This window comes from Alnus glutinosa, chromosome 4, assembly GCF_958979055.1.
Source record: "Alnus glutinosa chromosome 4, dhAlnGlut1.1, whole genome shotgun sequence".
Classification (NCBI taxonomy): domain Eukaryota; kingdom Viridiplantae; phylum Streptophyta; class Magnoliopsida; order Fagales; family Betulaceae; genus Alnus; species Alnus glutinosa.
Window position 1 is genome coordinate 33,295,393 of NC_084889.1, and position 22,434 is coordinate 33,317,826.

General features: G+C 36.0%; 1 protein-coding gene across 1 annotated transcript; it reads right to left on the bottom strand.

Moving 5' to 3' along the window:
* Positions 1 to 8,697: 8,697 nt before the first annotated feature.
* On the bottom strand, positions 8,698 to 19,029 carry LOC133866563 (TMV resistance protein N-like). Its single transcript, XM_062303122.1, has 6 exons — positions 18,372 to 19,029; positions 11,723 to 12,821; positions 11,040 to 11,312; positions 10,492 to 10,953; positions 9,497 to 10,392; positions 8,698 to 9,407 (listed from the first exon to the last, which is right to left on the bottom strand). Exons 1-5 carry the CDS (start codon positions 18,857 to 18,859, stop codon positions 9,715 to 9,717), a joined length of 3,000 nt encoding a protein of 999 aa, XP_062159106.1. The 5' UTR covers positions 18,860 to 19,029; the 3' UTR covers positions 8,698 to 9,407; positions 9,497 to 9,714.
* Between the last annotated feature and the right edge of the window lie 3,405 nt (positions 19,030 to 22,434).

Sequence of the window (22,434 nt, forward strand, 5' to 3'; positions counted from 1 at the left end):
AACACAAAACACAAAAAACAACATTCATTCATCAATGAACAGAATTACCATGAACACCAAGAAGAATGAATTCTCCAATAATAAATTCAATGGATAATTACACTTAACCTTCCTGATTTAGTTACGGTGTGGTGATTTACCCTCTAATGTATCAAAATTGATACATGACCCCCCCAAACTTGCTAATGTGTAACAAAATCGACCTTCCGTCCAATCGCCCGTCCGTTTAGACGAAAAGTCGGTCACGTGCAAGTCACGTGACCGTTTAAGACAGAGACCCTCCCCAAGTCACGTGACTTGCACGTGACCGACTTTCCGTCCAAACGAACGGGCGATTGGACGGAAGGTCGATTTTGTCACACGTTAACAAATTCGGGGAGGTCATATATCAATTTTGGTACATTGGGAGGTAAATCGTCACACTGTAGATAAATCAGGAGGGTTAAGTGTAATTATCCCTAAATTCAAATTGAGAAAAAATAGCACCAGAACACGAAACACCAATTAGGAAATGGATTTTTTTTTTCACACCAAAAGAGTCAAAAATTTATCGGTACCTTGAACAAAGTTAAGGATGAGGACGGATGAAGCACCAAAACAATAAAAGGCAAAGACATGAAGACAATTTTTTTTTATTTTTTTTTTGCGCAAGTAGTTTATACATATTTGAATTGGGTCCAAAAGTTGATAAGCCTAATATGAAAGGATATGTGGGATTTGGATTTGGTGGTGTAAAAAAAATTGTAATATATGTATTATAGTTTTTTCAATGGTTCAAATTTAATTTCATATTTTTTTATAAGAAAGAAAGAGAGATAGCTGAAATAACTACAACACATTTTTACAGCACCTAAGCCAAATCAGAATAATGTAAGCCTCCACTTGCTTAGATACTCACTAGAGATGTTCGATCACCTATCCAAGTAAATAGGAGCCACCTGTCCTCTCACGGACAGCCCACTAAACCCGATTTATGTTTGTAATCTACATTAATAAATTGGATTCCTTGCAATTTTTTGTTCGCATTATTAGTAATATGGATAGAAAATGTGAAAAAACACTATGAACTTACATGTCTCGTAAGAACTTCATTTTGCCAGCAAAATTATTAAAAAATCTCTATCCTTACACATTCATGAAGAAAATTACACTGTTAAAAGTTGGTAGTTAATCTAAGATCTTAGACTATAAACAATAAATGCTTTACATAAGGGCACCTTTAAAGTATCCAATATAAATCATCTATATTATTCCAAGTGCTGAAAAAAAAAAAAATGTAATCTTAGCAGGGTCCATGGTCTCTAGAAACATGAAATTCTCATTAGAGTTGGGCATCTTACTTTTCTAAGAGTAATCCCATTTGGCAACAATAAATGCTTTACATAAGGGCACCTTTAAAGTATCCAATATAAATCATCTATATTATTCCAAGTGCTGAAAAAAAAAAAATGTAATCTTAGCAGGGTCCATGGTCTCTAGAAACATGAAATTCTCATTAGAGTTGGGCATCTTACTTTTCTAAAAGTAATCCCATTTGGCAACAATAAATGCTTTACATAAGGGCACCTTTAAAGTATCCAATATAAATCATCTATATTATTCCAAGTGCTGAAAAAAAAAAAATGTAATCTTAGCAGGGTCCATGGTCTCTAGAAACATGAAATTCTCATTAGAGTTGGGCATCTTACTTTTCTAAGAGTAATCCCATTTGGCAACCCCCTCCCCTCAGAATAGGGGGGAATTTTTTTTAAGTGGTAGTAAAAATTGATTGATGTGAATTTGTGATATAAAGTAAAAATAATTTATATGGAAAAGTATAAAAAAATTTGTATTGTAGTGAGTTTTTTTTATTTAAATAATAATAAAAAATTGTTTATGTGATATAAAAAAAAAAAAAAAAAAAAAAAAAAAAAAAAAAAGTTAAAATGAGTGAAGGGGAAGGGGAAGGGGAGGGAATTGACAAACGGGCCTAAGCTATGTTTCTCAACAATTGAGAATCTCATAAAGAAAAAGGTCCATTTGTTTATGTTTTTTTATGGTGTTTTTTTTTAAATATATATATATATTATGTCACATAAAAATAAGAGTATTTTTGTGTATTTTATATTTTTGATTATTTGTTAATATTTTTATTTCAAAAGAATAATAAAAAAAGAGAAATAAAAAGGGTTATCAATTAAAGTCACAAGGATTTTAAGATGATGTGACCCTTCCCACATATTGTGATTTGTGTAACACTTCTAAATTTTTTTGCAACCTTGTACACCTTCCTTGCAAGAGTTGAAGACATTGGTGCAGTTGGTAAACTCATTGTGTCAACACAGGTTATGAGAGAAGACTCTGCATAAGAAGAGTGTGTCACATTAAAAGGTGACAATTCCTTTGTAGTGGATACCTTTTGCAAAATCGAGGTATGAGAAGTTGGTGGAGTATTCTTCATTGCCGTAAGGAAGTGGGCACCAAGCATCATCCTATCCTGGAAGCTGCTGGAAGTGGCGAGCCTTTTGGAAAGACTAGACTTTTTTATAACATCTTAACCATTATGAATAATCTCTTCATATAAGAAAAATATCATTCAAATAATAACTATTATACAAACTAGGCTTCACAATAAAATTGAAGATAAGTTTTTGATTGATTATTTGATGTTTTACAATGAAAAAAAAATTGTTGAAAAATTTCCTTATATATCACAAGCCAAACTCATGAAATATTGGAATTTTTTTTTTTAAATATACCTTGATAAGATTTTCCTCATTTTTCTTCTTTTTGCTTGGTGAAAGTGAAACAATTCAAGAATAATATACCTTGATAAGATTTTCCTCATTCCTCAAGGCTCACACTCTTCGGTCCATCAGCGCTCCATTTCCATCAGGGCTATGCTTCCATGGGCATATCTCTTATGGACATTGAGCTCATGCCTCAAAGCCCTTCTTCTTTGGCCCATCATCCACAAGTAAGCAATCCCCTTGTTTCCACCTCCTTTCCTTATAGCAATTTAATGCCTAATTTTGATTCACATGATCCACCAACACATGCATTTCACCCGGGCTCCCAATCAAATCCCATGCATATACCACCCCACATATACACTAACCCGATCATTTCATTGCTCCCATCTCCTTTCCAAATATACAATAGCCACCCCACTGGCCTCAACTACCCAAATGCCCCTACCTCACACATTTTACCAACTCACACCTCTAGGTCCTCCACCCGTCACCATCCATACCAAAGAAAGGGTAGTGTCTCGGTTGCACTTGGGTATTCACAAACAAAGTAGGTCTATCCTTCACCTCTCTCAGAGTTGAGTCAGATCACTGGGCAAAAAAGAATGGTTGTTTCTGAAGTCTCGAAGCTTTTTTCTAGTCCTTCTAAAAGGCTTTCCACTTCCAGCAACTTCCAAGATATGATGATGCTTGCTACCCACTCCCTCACAACAATGAATAAAACTCCACCAGCTCCTCATACCCCGGTTCTACAAAAGGTATCCACTACAAAGGAATTGGCACCTTTTACTGTGACACACTCTTCTTATGCAGAGTCTTCTCCCACAACCCGTGTTGACACAATGGGTTTACCAACTACACCAATGTCTCCAACTCTTGCAAGGAAGGTGTACAAGGCTGCAAACAAATCCAGAAGTGTTACACAACTAATCTTCTCTTGCAGTGACTAAACCCTCTGCACCACTTGCAACGGCTGGCTCGCCCATGCCCCTTCCAGAGATATGATTGCTTTATCTTGGAATTGTAGAGGCTTAGCCCAAGCCTCTACAATTCGCAGTCTTAGGGCACTTATCATGAAATATAACCCTGATATTCTCTTTTTGTCTGAAACGAAGACTGGTCATTTTGTTTCAACCCCTATTTTGCATCAACTGGGGTTTACTTTAATGGTTCATGTCCCTCCCTCTGGTTCTAAGGGAGATCTTTTGCTTGTTTAGAGAATAGATATAAATATTGTCAATTTCTATGTTTCTTGTAATATTATTTGTGTTTGGTACTATTCGGATGATCCTCTCATTAAATGCTTACTTACCTTTGTGTATGGACCCCCTTACAACAATCTCTGCAAAAAAATTTGGGATGCTATGGATAGTTTTAGGGTTTCTTATAATGACCTGTGGGTTTGCATTGGGAATTTTAATGTTATTACTTCACCTGATGATAAATTAAGGGGTAGACCTTTTGATTCTTATTCTTCAAATCCATTCTCTGATTTCATGGATGAATTTGGAATGATTGATTTGGGTTTCAGTGGTAATCCTCTCACATTGTCTAATCACAGGCAAGGCTCTAGTTTAATTAAGGAGAGACTTAATAGGGGTCATGCTAATAGCAACTAGATTCACTATTTTCCATCTTATTCTGTTGTTCGTCGCCCAGCTTATAGTTCAGATCACAACCCGCTTCTTTTGAACACAATCCTCCCGGTTCCCTCACTTCCACAACCTTTTAGGTTTGAGGAATTTTGGACTAGAGATCCAACCTATGGTATTGTTATAGAAGAAGCATGGTCACATTTTATCCCAGGTTTCTCTTCTTATTGTTTGACAAAAAAGCTCAAACTAACAACGGAGGTTAAATTTTGGAACAAGTACTATCTTGGGAATATTAAATCTAAACTGGATAGTACTCTCTCTTTACTTGATAAGGTACAACAGGCTCCTCATTCGGATTCTAATTTAGCTATGGAGCTTCACCTTCAAGCTTTATGGGATGAATATCTTCTTCAGGAAGAGTTTCTATAGAAGACTAAATATAGGGAGTTGTGGCTTACCGCCATTGATCTTAACACAAGATTCTTCCACACTAGTACACTTATTCGTCGACAACGAAATTCTATTTCTCTTCTTCAAACCCCGAATGGGGGGTGGATCATTGATCGTGCTGATGTTGGTAATTCTTTTGTCACTAATTTTAAGAATCTGTTAACTTCTACTAATCCGGTTTTCTTTCAAGAACTACTTGATCTTTTTAATCCAGTCATTTCGGAATTTGACAATAATCTCCTTTGTGTTATTCCTATTGAAGTTGAGATTTATGACTCGCTGACCAGTTTGGGTCGGGAAAAAGCTCCGGGTCCCAATGGCTTTACATCATTATTTTTTGTCAACTATTGGGACTGTAACAAAAGTACGGTTTTGTTGGCCATTGGTATTTTTTTTTTTATTCTAATAAATTGCTTAGAGAACAGAACTATACTTTCATTACTTTGATTCCCAAGCATTTGGGGGCTTTTACTGTTTAACACTTCCAGCCTGTTAGTCTTTATAACATTATTTACAAGATTATCTCAAAGTTGCTGGCTAATAGACTAAAGTCTCTTTTATCAAAAATTATTTTCCCTTTTTAAACTGCATTTATGCTAGGTATATCCAAGATAATTCTATACTGTCCCATGAGATGCTTCACACTCTCAAAAATAAACGGGGAAGGGGTGGTTTTATGGCAGTTAATATAGATATGGAGAAAGCATTTGATAAAATGGAGTGGGACTTCCTTCTGATTATTATGAAGAAATTCGGTTTTCATCCAAAATGGATCAACTGAATTCGGATTTGCATCTCTACATCTTCCTTCTTTGTCCTATTGAATGGTTCTCATTTTGGTCTCTTTCGGCCTTCTCGGGGTTTACGCCAAAGTGACCCCCAGTTGCCTTTTCTTTTCATTTTGGGTACTGAAGTTATATCAAGGCTCCTACACTAGAGTTTGCAGGGTAATAAGATTTCTCAGGGATGTCTTCCTCTAAATCACCTTCTTTTTGCGGATGATCTGGCCATTTTCACTAATGCCACCTCTCTGGAAGCAGGTATCATCAAGGATTGTTTAACTAAATACAACCTTTGGTCAAGTCAGTCGGTGAATGTGGATAAATCAAATATACTGTTTAGCTCTAACACTATAGTATCTACCAAAGCTAGTATTCTGGATATTCTACCCTATACATAGACACCTATTTCGGCGAAGCATCTGGGCCTCCCTATGTTCTTCGGTCGGTCTAAGCAGTCTTCTTTTTTGGATATTCTACAAAAGGTGCAAGGGAAAATAGAAGGATGGAGATCTAAAATCCTCTCCCAAGCTGGGAAATCGGTTCTGCTTTAAGTGGTGGCTTCCTCTATCCCTTCTTATGCTATGAGTTCTTTTATGTTCCTGGACATTCTCTCGTCTTGACAATGCTTTCAAGAATTTTTGGTGGGGTTTCCCTAAAGGTAAATCTCATAATCTTATTCTTAAATCTTGGAGCTCGATATGTCTGCCTAAAGACCAGAGTGGTATAGGTTTTCGTTTAATGAAAGATATCAATGTTTCGCTTATTGCCAAACTTGGCTGAAAAATTCTTTCAAATCATGATGCACTTTGGATATCTCTCTCCAAGGAAAAATATATTAAGTATGGAACGCTTCTCTCCAGCTCTTTAATATCGGGGTCTTATATATGGAATGGAATCAAATTTGTCGTTCCTTTGCTTAAATCAGGTTCTTATTATATTCCTCATGGTTATTCTCTGGAAATTTGGTTTTCACCTTGGATACCTACTTTGCCCAATTTTCAACTTATTCCGTGAGTTTTGAGACTGATCATGGAGCATCCATTGGCAATTTCGGACCTTATAAATCCTGTTACTATGACTTGGAATGTATCACTTCTAACTTTTCTTTTTGATTCCTCTATTGTGACAGAAGTCCTAAAGATTAAAATTAGAGTTCTTTCAGATGATTTTCTATGGATAGCTTCTGCTTCTGGGGTTTTCACTACCAAGACGGCTCATCATTTATTTACTTCTAATAGGCCTCTTCCAGTTTCACCAGTGCTATAGTCAGTTGGAAAGGCATGTGGAAACTAAAGCTTAATCATAGACTCAAGCTTTTCCTCTAGAAAATGGTTTGGAACATTGTTCCTACAAAGGATCGTATTTCAAAATCCATTAGCTCATCTCAATTGGATACATCATGCTCTCTATGTTCCCATGCAACGGATTCACTGCTTTATCTATTTTTCTCCTGCCCTAGTGCACGGGTTATATGGAGAAATTCTTTATAGCCTATGGACATTACCGCTCTACGTATCTCTGCAATTTCTGAATGGTTAAATAGTATTCTACATCCAGGGACCATAGGTATTTCTTCTAAAGATTCATATCTTTTCCAAATTTCTGCAATGGTTGCTTGTGATCACATCTGGCGCTCTTGCAACAAAGCTCATCATGATGGTTGGATTCCTAATGCTTTATCTATATCTGCTGCTGTCAATCAAACATCTCGGATCCACTTTTTAGCATGGACAAACAAAACTGCTCCTATACGACAAGTTTGGAAAAAGCCGGAATCTCATTGTTTAAAGATCAATTATGATACGGCAATCAAAAGTAATTTTTCAGCGCAAACAGCTATTTGTCGAGATTCAACTGGAGTTATTATCCAAACTATTTCAAGGATTAGTCCACCTTGCACCCCACTGTATGGAGAAGCTACAACAGCTTTACTTGATGCTCAACTCTGTTTGTCATTGCAACTATCTCATGTCACTTTTGAATGTGACTCTCTCACAGTCAATCTTGCTATCAATAATCCAACGATCACATAGGATTGGCGTATCTTGTCAATTATCTCGGATTTTCCTGCTACCATCCCTTCCACTACTAGCTGTATAGCTAGTAATATTAACTGAAGTATAAACTTCTATACCCACAATGTGAGAAAATCGGACCGCGACTAGATTTATCTCTAGCTATATTCTCACTCCTTTTACTTTTAGTTCTACAACCATTCCTTCCTATATTGGAATGGATATTTCTTTCTCCTTTAGAGTTCCTTGATTTGTAGTTTGTATTGTTTCCGTTGTACTTATATGTATATATATATATATATCTCAAAAAAAGGAGAGAGAATCCCTTATAAAGTTGATCTTTAGGATATGTTTAGGTTTGTTATTTAAAAAATGCAATAAAAAAAATAACGATTTTAAAATGATCGATTTCAAAACGCAGTTAAACGTTTGGTAAAATTGTTATTTGACATTTAAAATTGTAGTTTAATTTTTAAACTAACATTTTTTTAAAGACGCACCCATTGCCTGCAAGTTAAAAATGTTTTTTTTTTTTTTTTTTTTTTTTTATCAAATCGTAATTTTTTAAAAACACTCCAAATGATACATTTTATACGACTTGATTTAAAATCACACTTTTGGCATGCAAAATCGCACTCCTAAACAGACTTGTTCGTTTGGAATTGTAATTTTAAAATGTACGATTTTTAAAAAACGCAATTGGGTGTTTGGTAAAATAGTGGCCTTATAATCACAGTTTAATTTTTAAAATCGTGTTTTTAAAAACACACCCCTTGTCTGCAATTTAAAAACGTATATTTTTCTGTGCTTTCGAATCACAATTTTTTTAAAACGCTCCCAAACAATACATCAATTTCCCCAAAGGAGTCCCCGCATGGTACTGGTTTGGAGGTAGGTTTTTCCAAGGAAGATGGTGTTCTAAGCTAACTTTTTTTAGTAGAGCAGGCAATTGAAGAGCATTTGGAACAAATATTTCATGAATTATTTTGTTACGGGTAAATCAAATGAGGTCCATAACACATTGGCAGCAAAAATCTGAAAGAGATGATGATCAAATGAGGTCCATAACACATACTCTAGATAAGGAACATAGCAAGAAATTAAAACCCTAGAAAACACACCGACCAAAAGCAAAATGAAATCTAATAATCTATGCAATATGCCTGCCAGAAAAATTTCCAGCTCCAATATTACTAAGCATTGGTGAGGCATTTGTCCCATGAAAATCACAAAGCAAAAAACTGTACAAGCTCCAACAAGACCCTAAAAATAGAGCAATGTATCTCCTCCTCCCCTTTCCCTTCGAGCCACACAAAACCCACTTGTAACAAAAATAATGAAAGCAACAGCTCAATTATGAAATTGAAGTCTATATGGCTAGATCAATGATAAGCCTTACTGAAACACTTACAGTTGTTAGAACACTCAAGCAAGTGATTCTGCCTCAAACAGCTAATTTGGCTGGCTTGCACAAACTCATTCATAGTCAAATACTGGATATGTCCCGCGCATTCTCGTGTCGAACTACATTTGTCAACCGCACCAAAAACTTGAAAAAAAATCTGTTTCCAGACTAGGACTACCTGATCCATAATTAAGTGGACAAATCAGGAGGCAAATGCTGGATCTTTGTGTCATTACGTAACTGCTTAGCCTGCTACCATTAGTATTTAGTAGCATCAAAAGTGGGATGGTAATGGTAATGTTAATGTAACTACTCAGTCAGCAACAACACCATCAGCTCCACATCAGCAATTTCCACATCAACCAGATAAGAACTCGACAGCAGCAATACCAATGCAACTAATCATCTCCTTCTCTCTCCAAAGGATATTCCTGCAGATGATAAAGAGAGTAGAGATGAAGATTTATCCCGAGTGATTCCTAGAGTTTGTAATTTATCATGACAGTTTTGGAACTTTTACCTTTGTTATCTTTTGCACTGTGTATTTATCATGTACTTTGTAATCTCTTTAAATGGAATGGAATACTACAACATATGTATTATTCCACCAAAAATTCAAAGTCATTATATTTTCTTTCAGGTAAGGCGCAAATGCTGCTAAAGCCCTCTGAATCCACCAACAAAATTAACAAGCATTGCAGGATCCTAAGAGGAAAAAGTGAAAAGACGCTAGCTGGTTTAAGTGCTAGGGGTGATTTGATTGGTGTAGCTGTGATTCACCAAGTGGCATATCCTCTTATCGGAAATTTTGATGTCCAAAGTTGAAGAACGTCTCTTCCGTTGTGGGTACCAATTGGATTCCAAGTTGCCATAATCATCATCATCATGGCACCTCTTAGTAAGTTGAATACCATCCATCATATCTATCGAATTTTCAATATCTTCATCAGGTACACCCAAATGAACATCAACATCCTCATGAAGCACACCTAGATCTTGAGGATTCAGCATATGATCTGTCGTTTCCTCTTTATGCCTATATACCATACGGACTCTGCAATTTTTAAGGAACACTGAACCTGACTCAAATCCAAAACAAACTTGCAAATAATCTCCCTTTAGCTTAAAAGATTCTCGAATATAGTAACACAACTGATCTGAACCATCACTGCTGATATCAACAAAAAAATCAAAATAATCTTCCGTATGTCCATCCATTATTCCAAAAACAGCAGAGAAAGCAATTCCTCCCATCTCTCCATCCAAATATGCAGGCTCATTAATATCTATTTCACAAGCTTCATTAATATTTATTTCACATGAGTTACTATTTGAAGCCCCTTTATGATCGCTGAACTGATCTGGAATCTTATTTCCCAGAAGTATAATGCCAAATGGATGGTCTTTAAGATGTCCCTATTACACAGATATGACAAATTGTCAGCCAAATTAACCAACAAATCAAGGCACACACAAACATGCATATAAGAGAGAGAAAGAGAGAGAAAGACATACCTCACTCAATAAAAGAAACTCTAGATATTGTAGTTGATGAATGCTACTTGGGAGATTCATAAGGTTTATGCAGCCTTGTAGATTTAATTTTTTAAGCCCAACGATGCACCCAATGGATGAAGGCAATTCTTCTTCTATACCAATGTATCGTAAGTCGATGCTTCTTACACATTCCATTAGAGACTCAATTGGAGGAAAGTTCTTAAGCCTTGAGCAGTTTTCAAGGCTGAGATATTCAGGAAATCTCACCTTGAAGCTTCTCAGAGAACTTTTAAGGTTGGAGCATTCTTGAAGACTCAAATCAATGAGCTTATCAAGGAATCCAACAAAATGATGAATCTCAACTAAATTTGTACAACCATCAAGAGTCACTTCCTTTAAATTTGGGATCCCTAAAACATCAGGGATTTTTCTTAGGAATTTACAATTTGAAAAATCCAAAATTGTCAAGTTTTGAAAGTTCTGTCAAGAAAAAGAGGGAATAAATTAGCTTCAAGTAAGTTTACAACATAATTTGAAGGAAGAAATATAGACAATAATAATTGTACCTGGAATCCCTTTATTCCCTTAAGGCAGCTACTTCGCATTCTAAAAACAACAAGGTTCTCTCCATGAAAATTGGATGGTAAAGATTCCACAGAATATTCGGGCCAATCAAGTAATCTTAACTCATTAGAGAGAAAACTAGGCTCTTCTGAAAAGCATGCATTATGGTTTATAAATATTCTAAGCTTTTTCATCTTCTCAAAGGCTTCAAAGCTCAAGCATATGAGGTCTTGTTCAGGCAAATCTATCAATATGCCTTGAATTTTGTTTGTTCCCTGACAAGATAATACATAAGTGTCAGCGAAATCAAAGCATAAATTTTTTCCATTTGCATCTATTATTTGAATGTCCTAAAGTGATTATCACCACATTCAAAATGTCAAACTTTTGTCTTCTATCATAGTTACATATTACTCTTACCTACTTGTAAAATAGAAGGCAAAAATATTCATAAAAACTAAGCCTATCTTTGAAATATGGTAAACCGCCGTTGCATATGATAATTTTATTTATTTTTCTTAATTAAAAGCATTCTATTTATTCAACTTTTTTGTACATATGTATGTATATCTATATGTGCATTTCTTCACCATTTTTTTACCCAAAAAAAAAAAATCAATATTTTTACTGTAGGTTTCACTTATGAAAAAGAAACAAAAGTAAAATTAATTTTGGTGACTCTTACCGTATTTTCTTCCAGTACATGACGAACGTCTTCATGAAACCACAATCTACTACGCTGGCCAGGTTCTTTGGATTCTAGTTGAACAATTTGTCTTCCCGTTTCTTGCAATAAATGATGCATGATCAATCTGTTAAACTCATCAATAGTTATGAGAGACTTATCCATAAGCACTTTGATACCATTATTTGGAAAGAAACCACAATTGTCAAGTATTTTAATAACATAATCTGCATCACATCCGTTGAAGAAACATGCAATGTCAAGAAAAATATTCTTCTCGGTATCACCCAATCCATCATAACTTATTCTAAGTTTTTCTTGTATATTTTTGTTAGGAATTCTTTTATACCTATCCAATGCACTTTTCCAATGCTGTACACTTCTACCATATAGATCTGTACCTAACTCTGTTAAAGCTAGTGGAAGGCCCCCAGCATACTGTATTACATGTTCTGTAAGTTTCAAGTAATCATCATCAGGTCTGTCTTTTTTGAAGGCATGCCAGCTAAAAAGCTGAAGAGCTTCATTGTGATCCAATTCCCTCACCTTGTACATTGAATTAACTTCATGTTGAGATAGTAAATTTCTATCTCTTGTTGTTATGATGATTCTACTTCCTAAACCAAACCAATCACATTTTCCTGCCAATGTTTCTAATTGGACCAACTGATCTACATCATCAAGAATTAAAAGAACCCTTTTAGAGCGAAGTCTCTTTTTTATCACATTGATTCCTCGATCAACATCGCCAAACTTCAAACTTCCAATTTTTCCAAGGATATCACAAAGAAGTGTCTTTTGTAGTTGGACCAGGCCAAAGTCTTGCTTAGATGTTTCTCTAGTATTTGCAAGAAAACAACTACCTTCAAATTGATAAGCGATCAAGTTATAGATTGCTTTGGCGATAGTCGTCTTCCCAATTCCACCAGGTCCAAAGATCCCTATCATCCGTATGTCATTCTTCCCAATACTTAAATGTGAATTGATCTCTTGCACATGGGTCTCCACTCCAACTGGATTCGCAGCAACATTTAAATATGTACGATTTACAACTCTTGAGACCCATTGAACAATTTTCTTGATAAATTCCGACGCACTCCTACAAATACAAAAGATAAGACACATTTAACGTGTTGAACTTTTCACATTAAAGGACATAGGAACATGATCTAGTTGCAATATATTTTTTTCTTCTTTTTCCTCGTAACAAATGACAATGGTAGGCTATATTCTTTCCCTCCCTAACTCAAATAAATATATATATGCATGCACGTAGTATTAAACGATACATTTTTTACATTTTAGTTAATTATTTAATTGTCAAGTTGTTAATGCTATTTAATTAAATGATTAAATTCACCCATTCTTATAAGCTTAAACTTTTGAGATAAGTAGTGATTTATCTGTTAGCGATTCAAAGGGCAACAAAACAATTATTTGGGTTTTTTTCTTTTAGGTTCAAGTTACGATTAATTTTTTCTGTTCTCCACTGAAATTTAGAGAGAAATTTACATGTTAGAGTACCATATTAAATGCTTCAATCAACATATTTCTAATTTAAGTTTGATTTTCTTCATGAAATTTAATTTCCAAAAATATGATAACTACCAAATAGTTTTACATGGAGTAATGCTATAAGTTCATCTTGTGTCACTATTATGTCCCTCTAAAAATAAAGTGGCTTTTAAGCATTGCTTAATACTCTTTGACCAATAAGGGTCCAAAAAGGAGGAATGGGTTGGTCACCAGGGATTACGGGCCAAGCCAGGATGTCGTATAGGCCCAAACAAAATGCAGAAGTGGGAATAGTTACTCACACCTTTCCGGAAGGCTCAAACACATGTGGACAGACCCTAGCCACTCCCTAGCAGGTATCAATTGAAGCTTCCACACGTCAGGTCCTCGATACTTTGAAGGAGTCCTCCCAGAAGCTTCCCCGAAAGAGGAAGAACAGAGAAACTAAAGAGGACAGCGACGGGAATTCCTTATCCGTCACTCCTTTGGTTCAGCTTGGCTTGGAGGGGGCTAGAAAGAAAAGAACTAGAGAGGATGAGGAGGGTGGAGACAATTCTAAAAATGTGGGGGTTCCGAAGGAAAAGCAAGAAGGAGACGCGACTCGGACCGGTTTAGAATCAGTACACTCAAAGACTCCATTTTTTACCTTGGGTCAAAGGTATGAATCGAGCCTTTCTGTACGTAGCACTGAATCGGCGGTGGCTGTGGATCAGCCGCGCCGATCACCATGAGTTTTCTTTGTTGGAACTGTCGAGGGCTTGAGAACCCTGAGACAGTTCGGGAGCTTCACAATCTGGTGAAGAGTAAGAAGCCCCACTTTTTGTTTCTTATTGAAACAAAAGTGTTTTCCCATCTGCTACAACGTCTCGGAAGAAAGTTTGATTTTGTTGGAATGCTTCAGGTGGACCCCATAGGTCACAGGGGAGGTTTGGCTTTCTTTTGGAAGCCTGGGAAAGGAGTGGAAGACTTGAATTACTCCCAAAGCCATATCTCTATAGATATCTCCCTGAATGATTCGAATTTCCATTGGACCTTCACTGGGTTTTATGGCTATCCAGATAGGAATCTGCGTGAGGGTTCGTGGAAACTTTTATCACATTTGGCCTCTCTTAGTAGGGACTCTTGGTTATGCATGGGAGACTTTAACGAGATTGTTGATCAAAGCGAGAAACATGGAGTTGCTATTTGCAGTGAAGCTCAAATGCAGCGGTTCAGCTCAACTCTTGAGGAATGCAATTTAAATGATTTGGGCTACCGGGGGTCTAAATACACTTGGAGTAACTGCAGGGAAGCTTCCAATTTTGTCAAGGAGAGGCTGGATAGAGCGGTTGCAACTCCAAGTTGGTGTGCCAATTTTCCTAATGTTCTATTGAGACTCTTCCAGTTGCCAATTCAGATCATAAGCCCCTCCTGCTAAAATTTGATTCAGAACATCGGGTGTCCACGAAGCTTTTTCGTTATGAGGCCAAGTGGAATGTAGAGGAGGAGTGTTTGGCAGTTGTCCAAAAAGTGTGGAATTCAGGGGCAGTGGACGGGGACCCTTTGGGAGCAGTAGTTCAAGATCTTCACTGAAGTTAGGATGCTTTATTAGTTTGGAGCCGTCTTAAGTTCGCTGGAAATTCCCGCCGTATAAAGCAACTGACGAGGAGATTGGATGATCTGTAGCAAAATGAGCTCCCTGGCAGAATGGCTCATATTAGGGAGGTCCAAGGGGAACTTAACAAGCTCCTTGAAATGGAGGACATTAAATGGCGACAAAGAGCGAAGCGGAGTTGGTTTTAAAGACAGGGACCGAAATACCCAGTTTTTCCATGCTTGGGCAAACCACCGGAGGAGATCCAATTTTATTGGGGCCACAATAGATATGGAAGGACAATTGAGGAAGGGCTCTACAGAGGTTGGAGATGCTTTCTCCAGGTATTTCCAGCACCTGTTTACGTCCGAGGGGGTGATAGGAATTGAAGATTGTATCCCTGCAGTGTGTTCCAAGGTAAAGCCAGAATTGAATGCTATGCTGTCAGCAGCGTTTTCTATTGAGGAAATCAATACAGCCCTGGCACAGATGCAGCCTCTTAAGTCCCCAGGGCCTGATGGCTTTGGAGCAAGTTTTTATAAACATCATTAGGAGGCAATTGGCGATAAGGTTAGTGGAGCAGTTCTGAATTTTTTAGAGGGGGGTGTCTTTAACCCCTCGATTAATGAGACTTTCATAGCTCTAATCCCTAAGAAGGTTAATGCATCCTCAGTGTCTGATTATAGACCTATTAGCCTATGCAATGTAGTGTATAAGCTCATAGCTAAAGTGCTAGCTAATAGGCTGAAATTGGTGCTGCCTTCTATTATTTCTTATAACCAAAGTGCCTTTGTTCCCGGGAGGTTAATAACGGATAATGTAATGATAGCTTATGAAGCACTACATACCATGTCTTCCAGGATGAGTGGTAAAAAGAGCTTTATGGTTGTAAAGGTAGATATGAGGAAAGCTTATGACAAGGTGGAATGGCCCTTCCTCGAGGCTATGATGAGAACAATGGGGTTTGACGAGAAGTGGATCACTCTTATAATGACTTGTGTGAAGAGTGTATCCTACTCGGTGCTGGTGAATGATCAACCCTTTGGAAAGATTCTCCCAACCCGTGGGTTGAGACAAAGGGATCCTTTGTCACCCTATCTCTTCTTGATTATGGCAGAGGGATTGAGTGCTTTGTTGTCCAAGGCGGGGTATGACAAAAGACTTACGGGGGTACCCATTGCTGCTGGTGGTTATCAGTTGAGTCATCTATTTTTTGCGGATGACTCTCTCCTGTTTTGCAGGGCGAATGCAGTGGAATGGTCCAATGTCACCCAGGTTTTGCAAACCTACGAGCGAACATTAGGGCAGCAACTGAACACGGCCAAAACAGCCATCTTCTTAAGCCGGAATACACATTCAGATTTTCGGGAATACCTCATCAACTTGGCAGGGGTGACAGTTACTTCAAGTTTTGATAAGTACCTTGGTCTTCCTGCGATGGTAGGTCGGTCTAAGAAGCAAACCTTTGCCAGTATCTGCAGGAGGGTGAAGGCGAAACTAGATGGGTGGAAGGAGAAATTCCTTTCCCAAGCAAGGAAGGAAATTTTGATAAAAGTTGTTGTCCAGGCACTGCCTACCTATTGTATGAGTGTTTTCAGGCTGCCTCAGACTTTGTGTAAGTCCCTAAACTCACTGATGAGCAAATTTTGGTGGGGGCACAAGACTAATCAAGGGCGAGTCCATTGGATGAGTTGGAAGAGGTTAGGTGCTCCAAAAAACAGGGGTGGTATGGGGTTCCGTGATTTGGAGGTGTTCAATTTGGCTTTGCTTGCAAAGCAAGGATGGCGATTGCTGTCCAATCCGGAGTCCCTGGTGGCTCGTATCATGAAAGCAAAATATCATCCGCGAGTGGATTTTATGGATGCAAAGTTGGGGAGTCGTCCTTCTTTTGTGTGGCGCAGCATCCTGAAGGCAAAGTCCATACTGCAAAATGGGATTGGTTGGAGGGTGGGAAATGGGGAAGATATAAAGATCTGGAAGGATGTTTGGTTGAATCCTCCTAAGAGTCGTTTACTACTGACCAACAACACAAATTGGCACCCTGAGTCAAGAGTTAGCAGCCTTATTGATCACAATTCAGGTTGGTGGAACTTAGACCTTATTCATAGACTTTTTGATCCTGGGGAGGCAGCAGATATTGGGAGTGTTGTGATTAGCCCTTTACTGAAAAAAGACAAAATTATTTGGAGAGGTTCACCTTCGGGTGTCTTCACTGTGAGAAGTGCATATCATATGGAGATGAGGAGAAGAGCCCAAGAAAAAGGTGAAAGTTCAAGTGTTGATGGTAATGAACAATTATGGAAGTTCATCTGGAGTCTGCCGACCACCCCAGTGCTTCGAAATTTTTGCTGGAAATTGTGTCATGACTTACTGCCTACAAAGCTCAACTTGTTCTCCCAAAAAGTGGTAGCTAATCCAATTTGTCCTATTTGCAATGGAGAACCAGAAACAATTTTTCAATGCCTCTGGAGCTGTCCAATGGCCGTAGGGATTTGGCAAGAAGGGAGTAGAAAGCTTCAGAAGATGGCTTGTGGGGATACAGATGGTAGGGGTTTGTTGTTGTTTTTCCAGGACAAATTAGAGTCTGAGGAGTTGATAGAAGCTCTGTCCATACTCAGGATGATTTGGCTTACAAGGAACACTTTTATTTTTGAGGGCAAACTTACTCCTCCTTCCCAAGTTATGGCTGCTGTGTACCAATCGATGGAAGGTTTCTCCCAAGCTATGAAGATTGAGGATAAAACAGGTAGAGCATTGGTAGGAGCCCCTCCCTTATGGACCAAACCTTCTCTTGGTGTTTGGAAAATTAACTGGGATGCTGCTATTTCAAAGGAGATGAACAGAATGGGCGTTGGGGGTGGTAATTAGGATGCAGCAGGTCTGGTGGTGGCGGCTCGGACGAAGGTGATTCTTTACATTACCGACCCTGGCGTAGCTGAAGCACTAGCTGCGTGGGAAGCTGTAGTTCTTGCTCGAGAGGTGGGGGGCAGTCGAATTGTGCTGGAGGGAGATTTGTCAGTCATAGTCTCAGCTCTTGGAACGAGGGAGTCGAGCTTCCGAGTCTATGGCCAAATTCTGGATGACATCAAGAGCCAGTTCTCTTTCTTCTCGTCGGTGGAGGTAAAACACGTTCGTAGAAATGCAAATCGGGCGGCACATGTACTGGCTAAATATGCTCTGTCACAACTGTTAAACAACACATGGATAACTGAATGTCCTTCTATTATCCAAAATGTTGTTGTAGCAGATTCTGAATGTACAACCTGATTGAATTTCAATAATATTGTCTGATATTCAAAAAAAAAAAAAAAAAAAAAAAAAAAACTCTTTGACCAAAATGGATATTCGTTTCCTCTACCTTAGTTGGTAATTTATTAAATTGGCAATATATATATTATTTACATTTTTTATTTTTTTGTTCAAGTTCGAATTAATTTCTCCCGTTCTCCAATTAACTCTATAAAGAAATTAATGATTTAATTCCATATTAAATGTTCCTTAAAATTAGATTAGAAGTAGAAGAAAATTCTAGAATGAAGGCACAAGAGTGGTTAGAAATACCCTTTCTTCCTTAAACGCCACTCAGACGAATCGGCCACTTCTTTCAGAGCTGCCTTCCATTTCTGCAACCTGTCATCCTTGAACCTTCCTTCAAGTTTAGCCAGTCCTTTTCCATAACTCTTTCTTTGAAGCCGTACTTCCGACGGATCTACTTTGTAAAACACCGGTAGAACGATCTGTTGCTTTGTTTTCTTACACTCAACGATCCTAATCAGCTCGTCCAAGCACCACGACGATGATGCATAGTTTTCAGACAGTACAACGATTGAAATCCTTGACTCATCAATGGCTTCTAGAAGTGCTCCCGAAATTTCCTCTCCTCTTCTAAGGTTGTCGTCGTCTATGTAGGTGATGATTCCCTTCTGAGTCAAAGCCTTGTGTAGATCGGCGGTAAATGTGTTGCGAGTATCTGTGCCTCTAAAGCTCAAGAACACATCGGAAGCCCATTGACGGGAAGAAGAAGAGGAAGAGGCTCCTTGGAAAGCCATGAAAGAAATCACAAAGAGAGAAGGCGTTGGTCACAGGCGTTAAAAGAAGGCTCGGAGACTTCTCGGCAGTCGGCATCTTCCTTCGTAGTCATGTTTGGTCATGGATCACATCGAAGAATCACCACCGAAAGCGAGATATGTGTTTGACTGAAGTACTGGACGATTGTCTATATTCTCGTTCTTCTTTGAAAGTTAGAAGGAAATTTCACTATCTATAAATAAAAATAAAATAAATAAATAAATAATAAAAGAAAGAAAGACGAAAATTTCACTCAAAAGAAAATAAAAAAAGTTAGAAGGAAATTTCTTTAATTCTAACGTGCATAATTTAAAATGTAGATTCACATGTTTTATTAATTTTATTAAAAATTATGTAAGAATTATATTTTTTTTTATTAAGAATAGGCGTTAATTTGAGTTAAAATAATAAAAATAATAATTATGGGATCGAAATTGGAGGAATATTTTGTTTGTTTGTGTGTTTTTGGATTTGATTTGAAATAGGGATTTCCCTTCAAAAGAAAAGAAAAAAAGGAAATAGGGCTTTGATGTGTTATAGAAGGGAAAATCAGAGCAAAACTAGGTATATATGCTTGGGAGCATTAGCCCCCAAAATTTTAAAATTGCTCCTAAATTTTATATTTTCATGAAATATTCATTTCAAAATTAAGCATTTACCCCCAATCTCACAAGTCACAAAGATGATTTTTAAAAAATTTAATTTTTATTTTTGAGCCTCACAAACTCAACTTTATAACTTTCTATGTTTTTTTATTAACACATTGTTTGATAAATTTGATCCAAAAGCAAATAAATGAACTTTATTCTAGCTCATATTAGTTTAAAAAGATGTCATGGAGGTCGTCCAATGTTGTTCTCACATCAGAAAAATTAATAAAGAATAACCTAAGTTTAAAAATTCATAGCAGATTATAGTTAATTTAATGGGTTAAATATTATTTAATTCCCTCAACTAACTACAGTTTGTGATGTAACATCAGAAACTAACAACTCACATGATATAGTCCTCTAAACTACTAATTTGATCTGATTTAGGTCCCTCTGTCAGTCTTGGCCGTTATCTTTGATGGAAAATCAAATTTGACCATATGTTTTGAAAATACCCTTATTTTCATCACCCCTAAACTTTTTTAAAAAAAAAAAAAAAAATTATATATAGTTTTTTTTTTTTAATCCCGACAAAGGTAAAATGGGTAGAATTAGGTCAAATTAGTCACGTGCCACGCAAATGACCAATCTTCTTTTCTGTCCAAGATAAAAATAATAATAATAATAATAATAAAAAGATTTCTTTCTTTTATTTATTTATTTTTTTAAAAAAATATATATTTTTCTACTAATTAATCAATACAGAGGGTAATTTTGGTTTTTCAATAGTAAAAAATAAAGGCATTTTCGGAACATTTTAGTCAAATTTGATTTTACATCCAAGATAACGGTCAAAACTAACGAAGGGGGCTAAATCATATCAAATTGGTAGTTTAGAATATCATATCTTGTAAGTTGGTAAAAGTGCGATTTGAAATCACTCTCTAATTTTTTAAAAATCAATTTTTGTTGTTTAAGTTTTTTGCAGATTTGAAACCTGTCCCTCAGTGAGTTTTTCGTTCATTTTCGCAATTTCCGTTAATGTCACGTCAGCCTTTTCGCTACATCATCTTAAAATATTTTTTATTATTATTATTATATTATTTTAAAACTTAATTTTTTTATTTTTTTAACAAAAAATGGAAATCGGGGCAGCCACTCCTTAAGGCCGAGGGTGGTGCACAACCACCCCTTAGATGGATTTAGGGGTGGCACTGGCCACCTCTGCAGGCCACCCCTAAACCTCCATTTTCATTTTTTTAAAAAAATAAAATAAAATAAAATTTTTAGTTTTTAAATAATATAATACTTTAAGATAATGTGGCAAAAAGGTTGATGTAGTATTAACGAAAGTTGCGAAAATAAATGAAAAAAATCATAGAATGACTAATTTAAAATTCATGAAAAATTAAAACAGCAAAAATTGATTTTTAAAAAGTTAGTAATTTCAATTTGTGATTTTACCTATGAATTTATCATAGATTTTTCTTTAATAGAATGATTAGACATCCTATAACACTAAATTTCTTCTCATATTTATTGGATAATTGTTTCATTTCGTAATTCTTTATTTTGATGGTGAATTGAAATATTTGATCAACAACCTATGTATGTATGGATGATTCAAAGCACTTATTTCGAAGGGAGATGATACATTACCGTCCTCGTCCCCGTCCCCCATCGCCCTTTTATTAATTTTTTAATAAAAAAAATCAAAATATGTCATTTGATGTGATCATCAAAGGACATCGTTTGATTTTTTTAAAAAAATCAAAAAGGGGGTGGTGGGGGATGGTTTCTTGTCCCCCACAAACCGTTTCCCACGAAGAATTACTAATAATTTAGGCATGTAGTAATTTAAGTGTTCAGATAATCTAAAATCTATTTAGATATGTGAGTTTCATATAATGTCTTTCACATTATTTATCTAAATTGCTGACAATTCCAACAAATAATGTTCAAATGTTATCAATTTACTCATTAAGGTTATAAATGTTATCATGTAAATTATTTTGTCTACTTTTTGTCAATTTCTTAACGGTTATAATACATCGTACCCATAAAAAGATGACACATGTTATGTTTAATACAAAATAAAAAATTTATAAAAATAAAAAAGAAAAATATAAAAAATTATGAATATAAATATAAATATAAAAAACAAAAAGGAAAAAATTAAAATTAAAATTAAATCTTTTTATTTTTTGAGAGTGGTCAAATTGGCCTTTGATGGTTTGGTCACCCATTATAGGCAATCTAAGGGTTGTCCACACAACCCTTATAAAAATTGTTTTTCTTTTTGTTTTTTTGTTTTTATTAAAAGGGACACGTGTCGTCTTTCGATTGAACATGATGAGTGATAACCATTAAAAATTGAATAGATGATGGACATAGGGATCTATTTGATAATAGTTATAACCTTAGGGAGTAAATTGGTAACTTTTGAGCCCTAGGATTGATTTAATAAAAGTCCATCCATGCCTTAGGGACATTATAGATTTTTTTTTTTTTTTTTTGTAAATATAAAATAAATCATTGGTAAAATGAGCTTTTACAGATTACTCCTTATGATTTTTATTTCATTTTTAAAACCTTGTTTTTTGCAACTTTTAATTGTGTATTTCTGTGTGTTTTTTGTCCAAATAATTAACGCCCGTTAATGTCATGTCAATCCTTTTGTCACCTTAAATTAAAATAATAAATTAAAAATATTTACTGTTAAGATTTTAAATTTTTATAGTAAATAAAAAATATCATTTTAATATGACGTGGCATTGACGAATGTTACTAAATTCGACCGAAAACATATGTAAAGACCCAATTGAAAAAATAAAAAAAATAAAAATAAAAATTGAAAGGACAAAAAAACCTATGGAGAGTAATATGTAAAAGTGTGTTTGCTCGTGAATTTATTTTATATTTATCTCTTTTTTTTTTCCTCATTTAGCTGTTGGTATTAAAATATT

What these genes read in the sequence shown, in the direction of transcription:
- LOC133866563 (XM_062303122.1), bottom strand. Translation starts at nt 18,859, where the DNA reads ATGGCTTTCCAAGGAGCCTCTTCCTCTTCTTCTTCCCGTCAATGGGCT. An exon ending in AGGGAATAAAGGGATTCCAG is followed by an intron (nt 10,954 to 11,039) that starts GTACAATTATTA and finishes TTTTCTTGACAG; the next exon opens with AACTTTCAAAACTTGACAAT. An exon ending in AGTTTCTTTTATTGAGTGAG is followed by an intron (nt 10,393 to 10,491) that starts GTATGTCTTTCT and finishes TCTGTGTAATAG; the next exon opens with GGACATCTTAAAGACCATCC.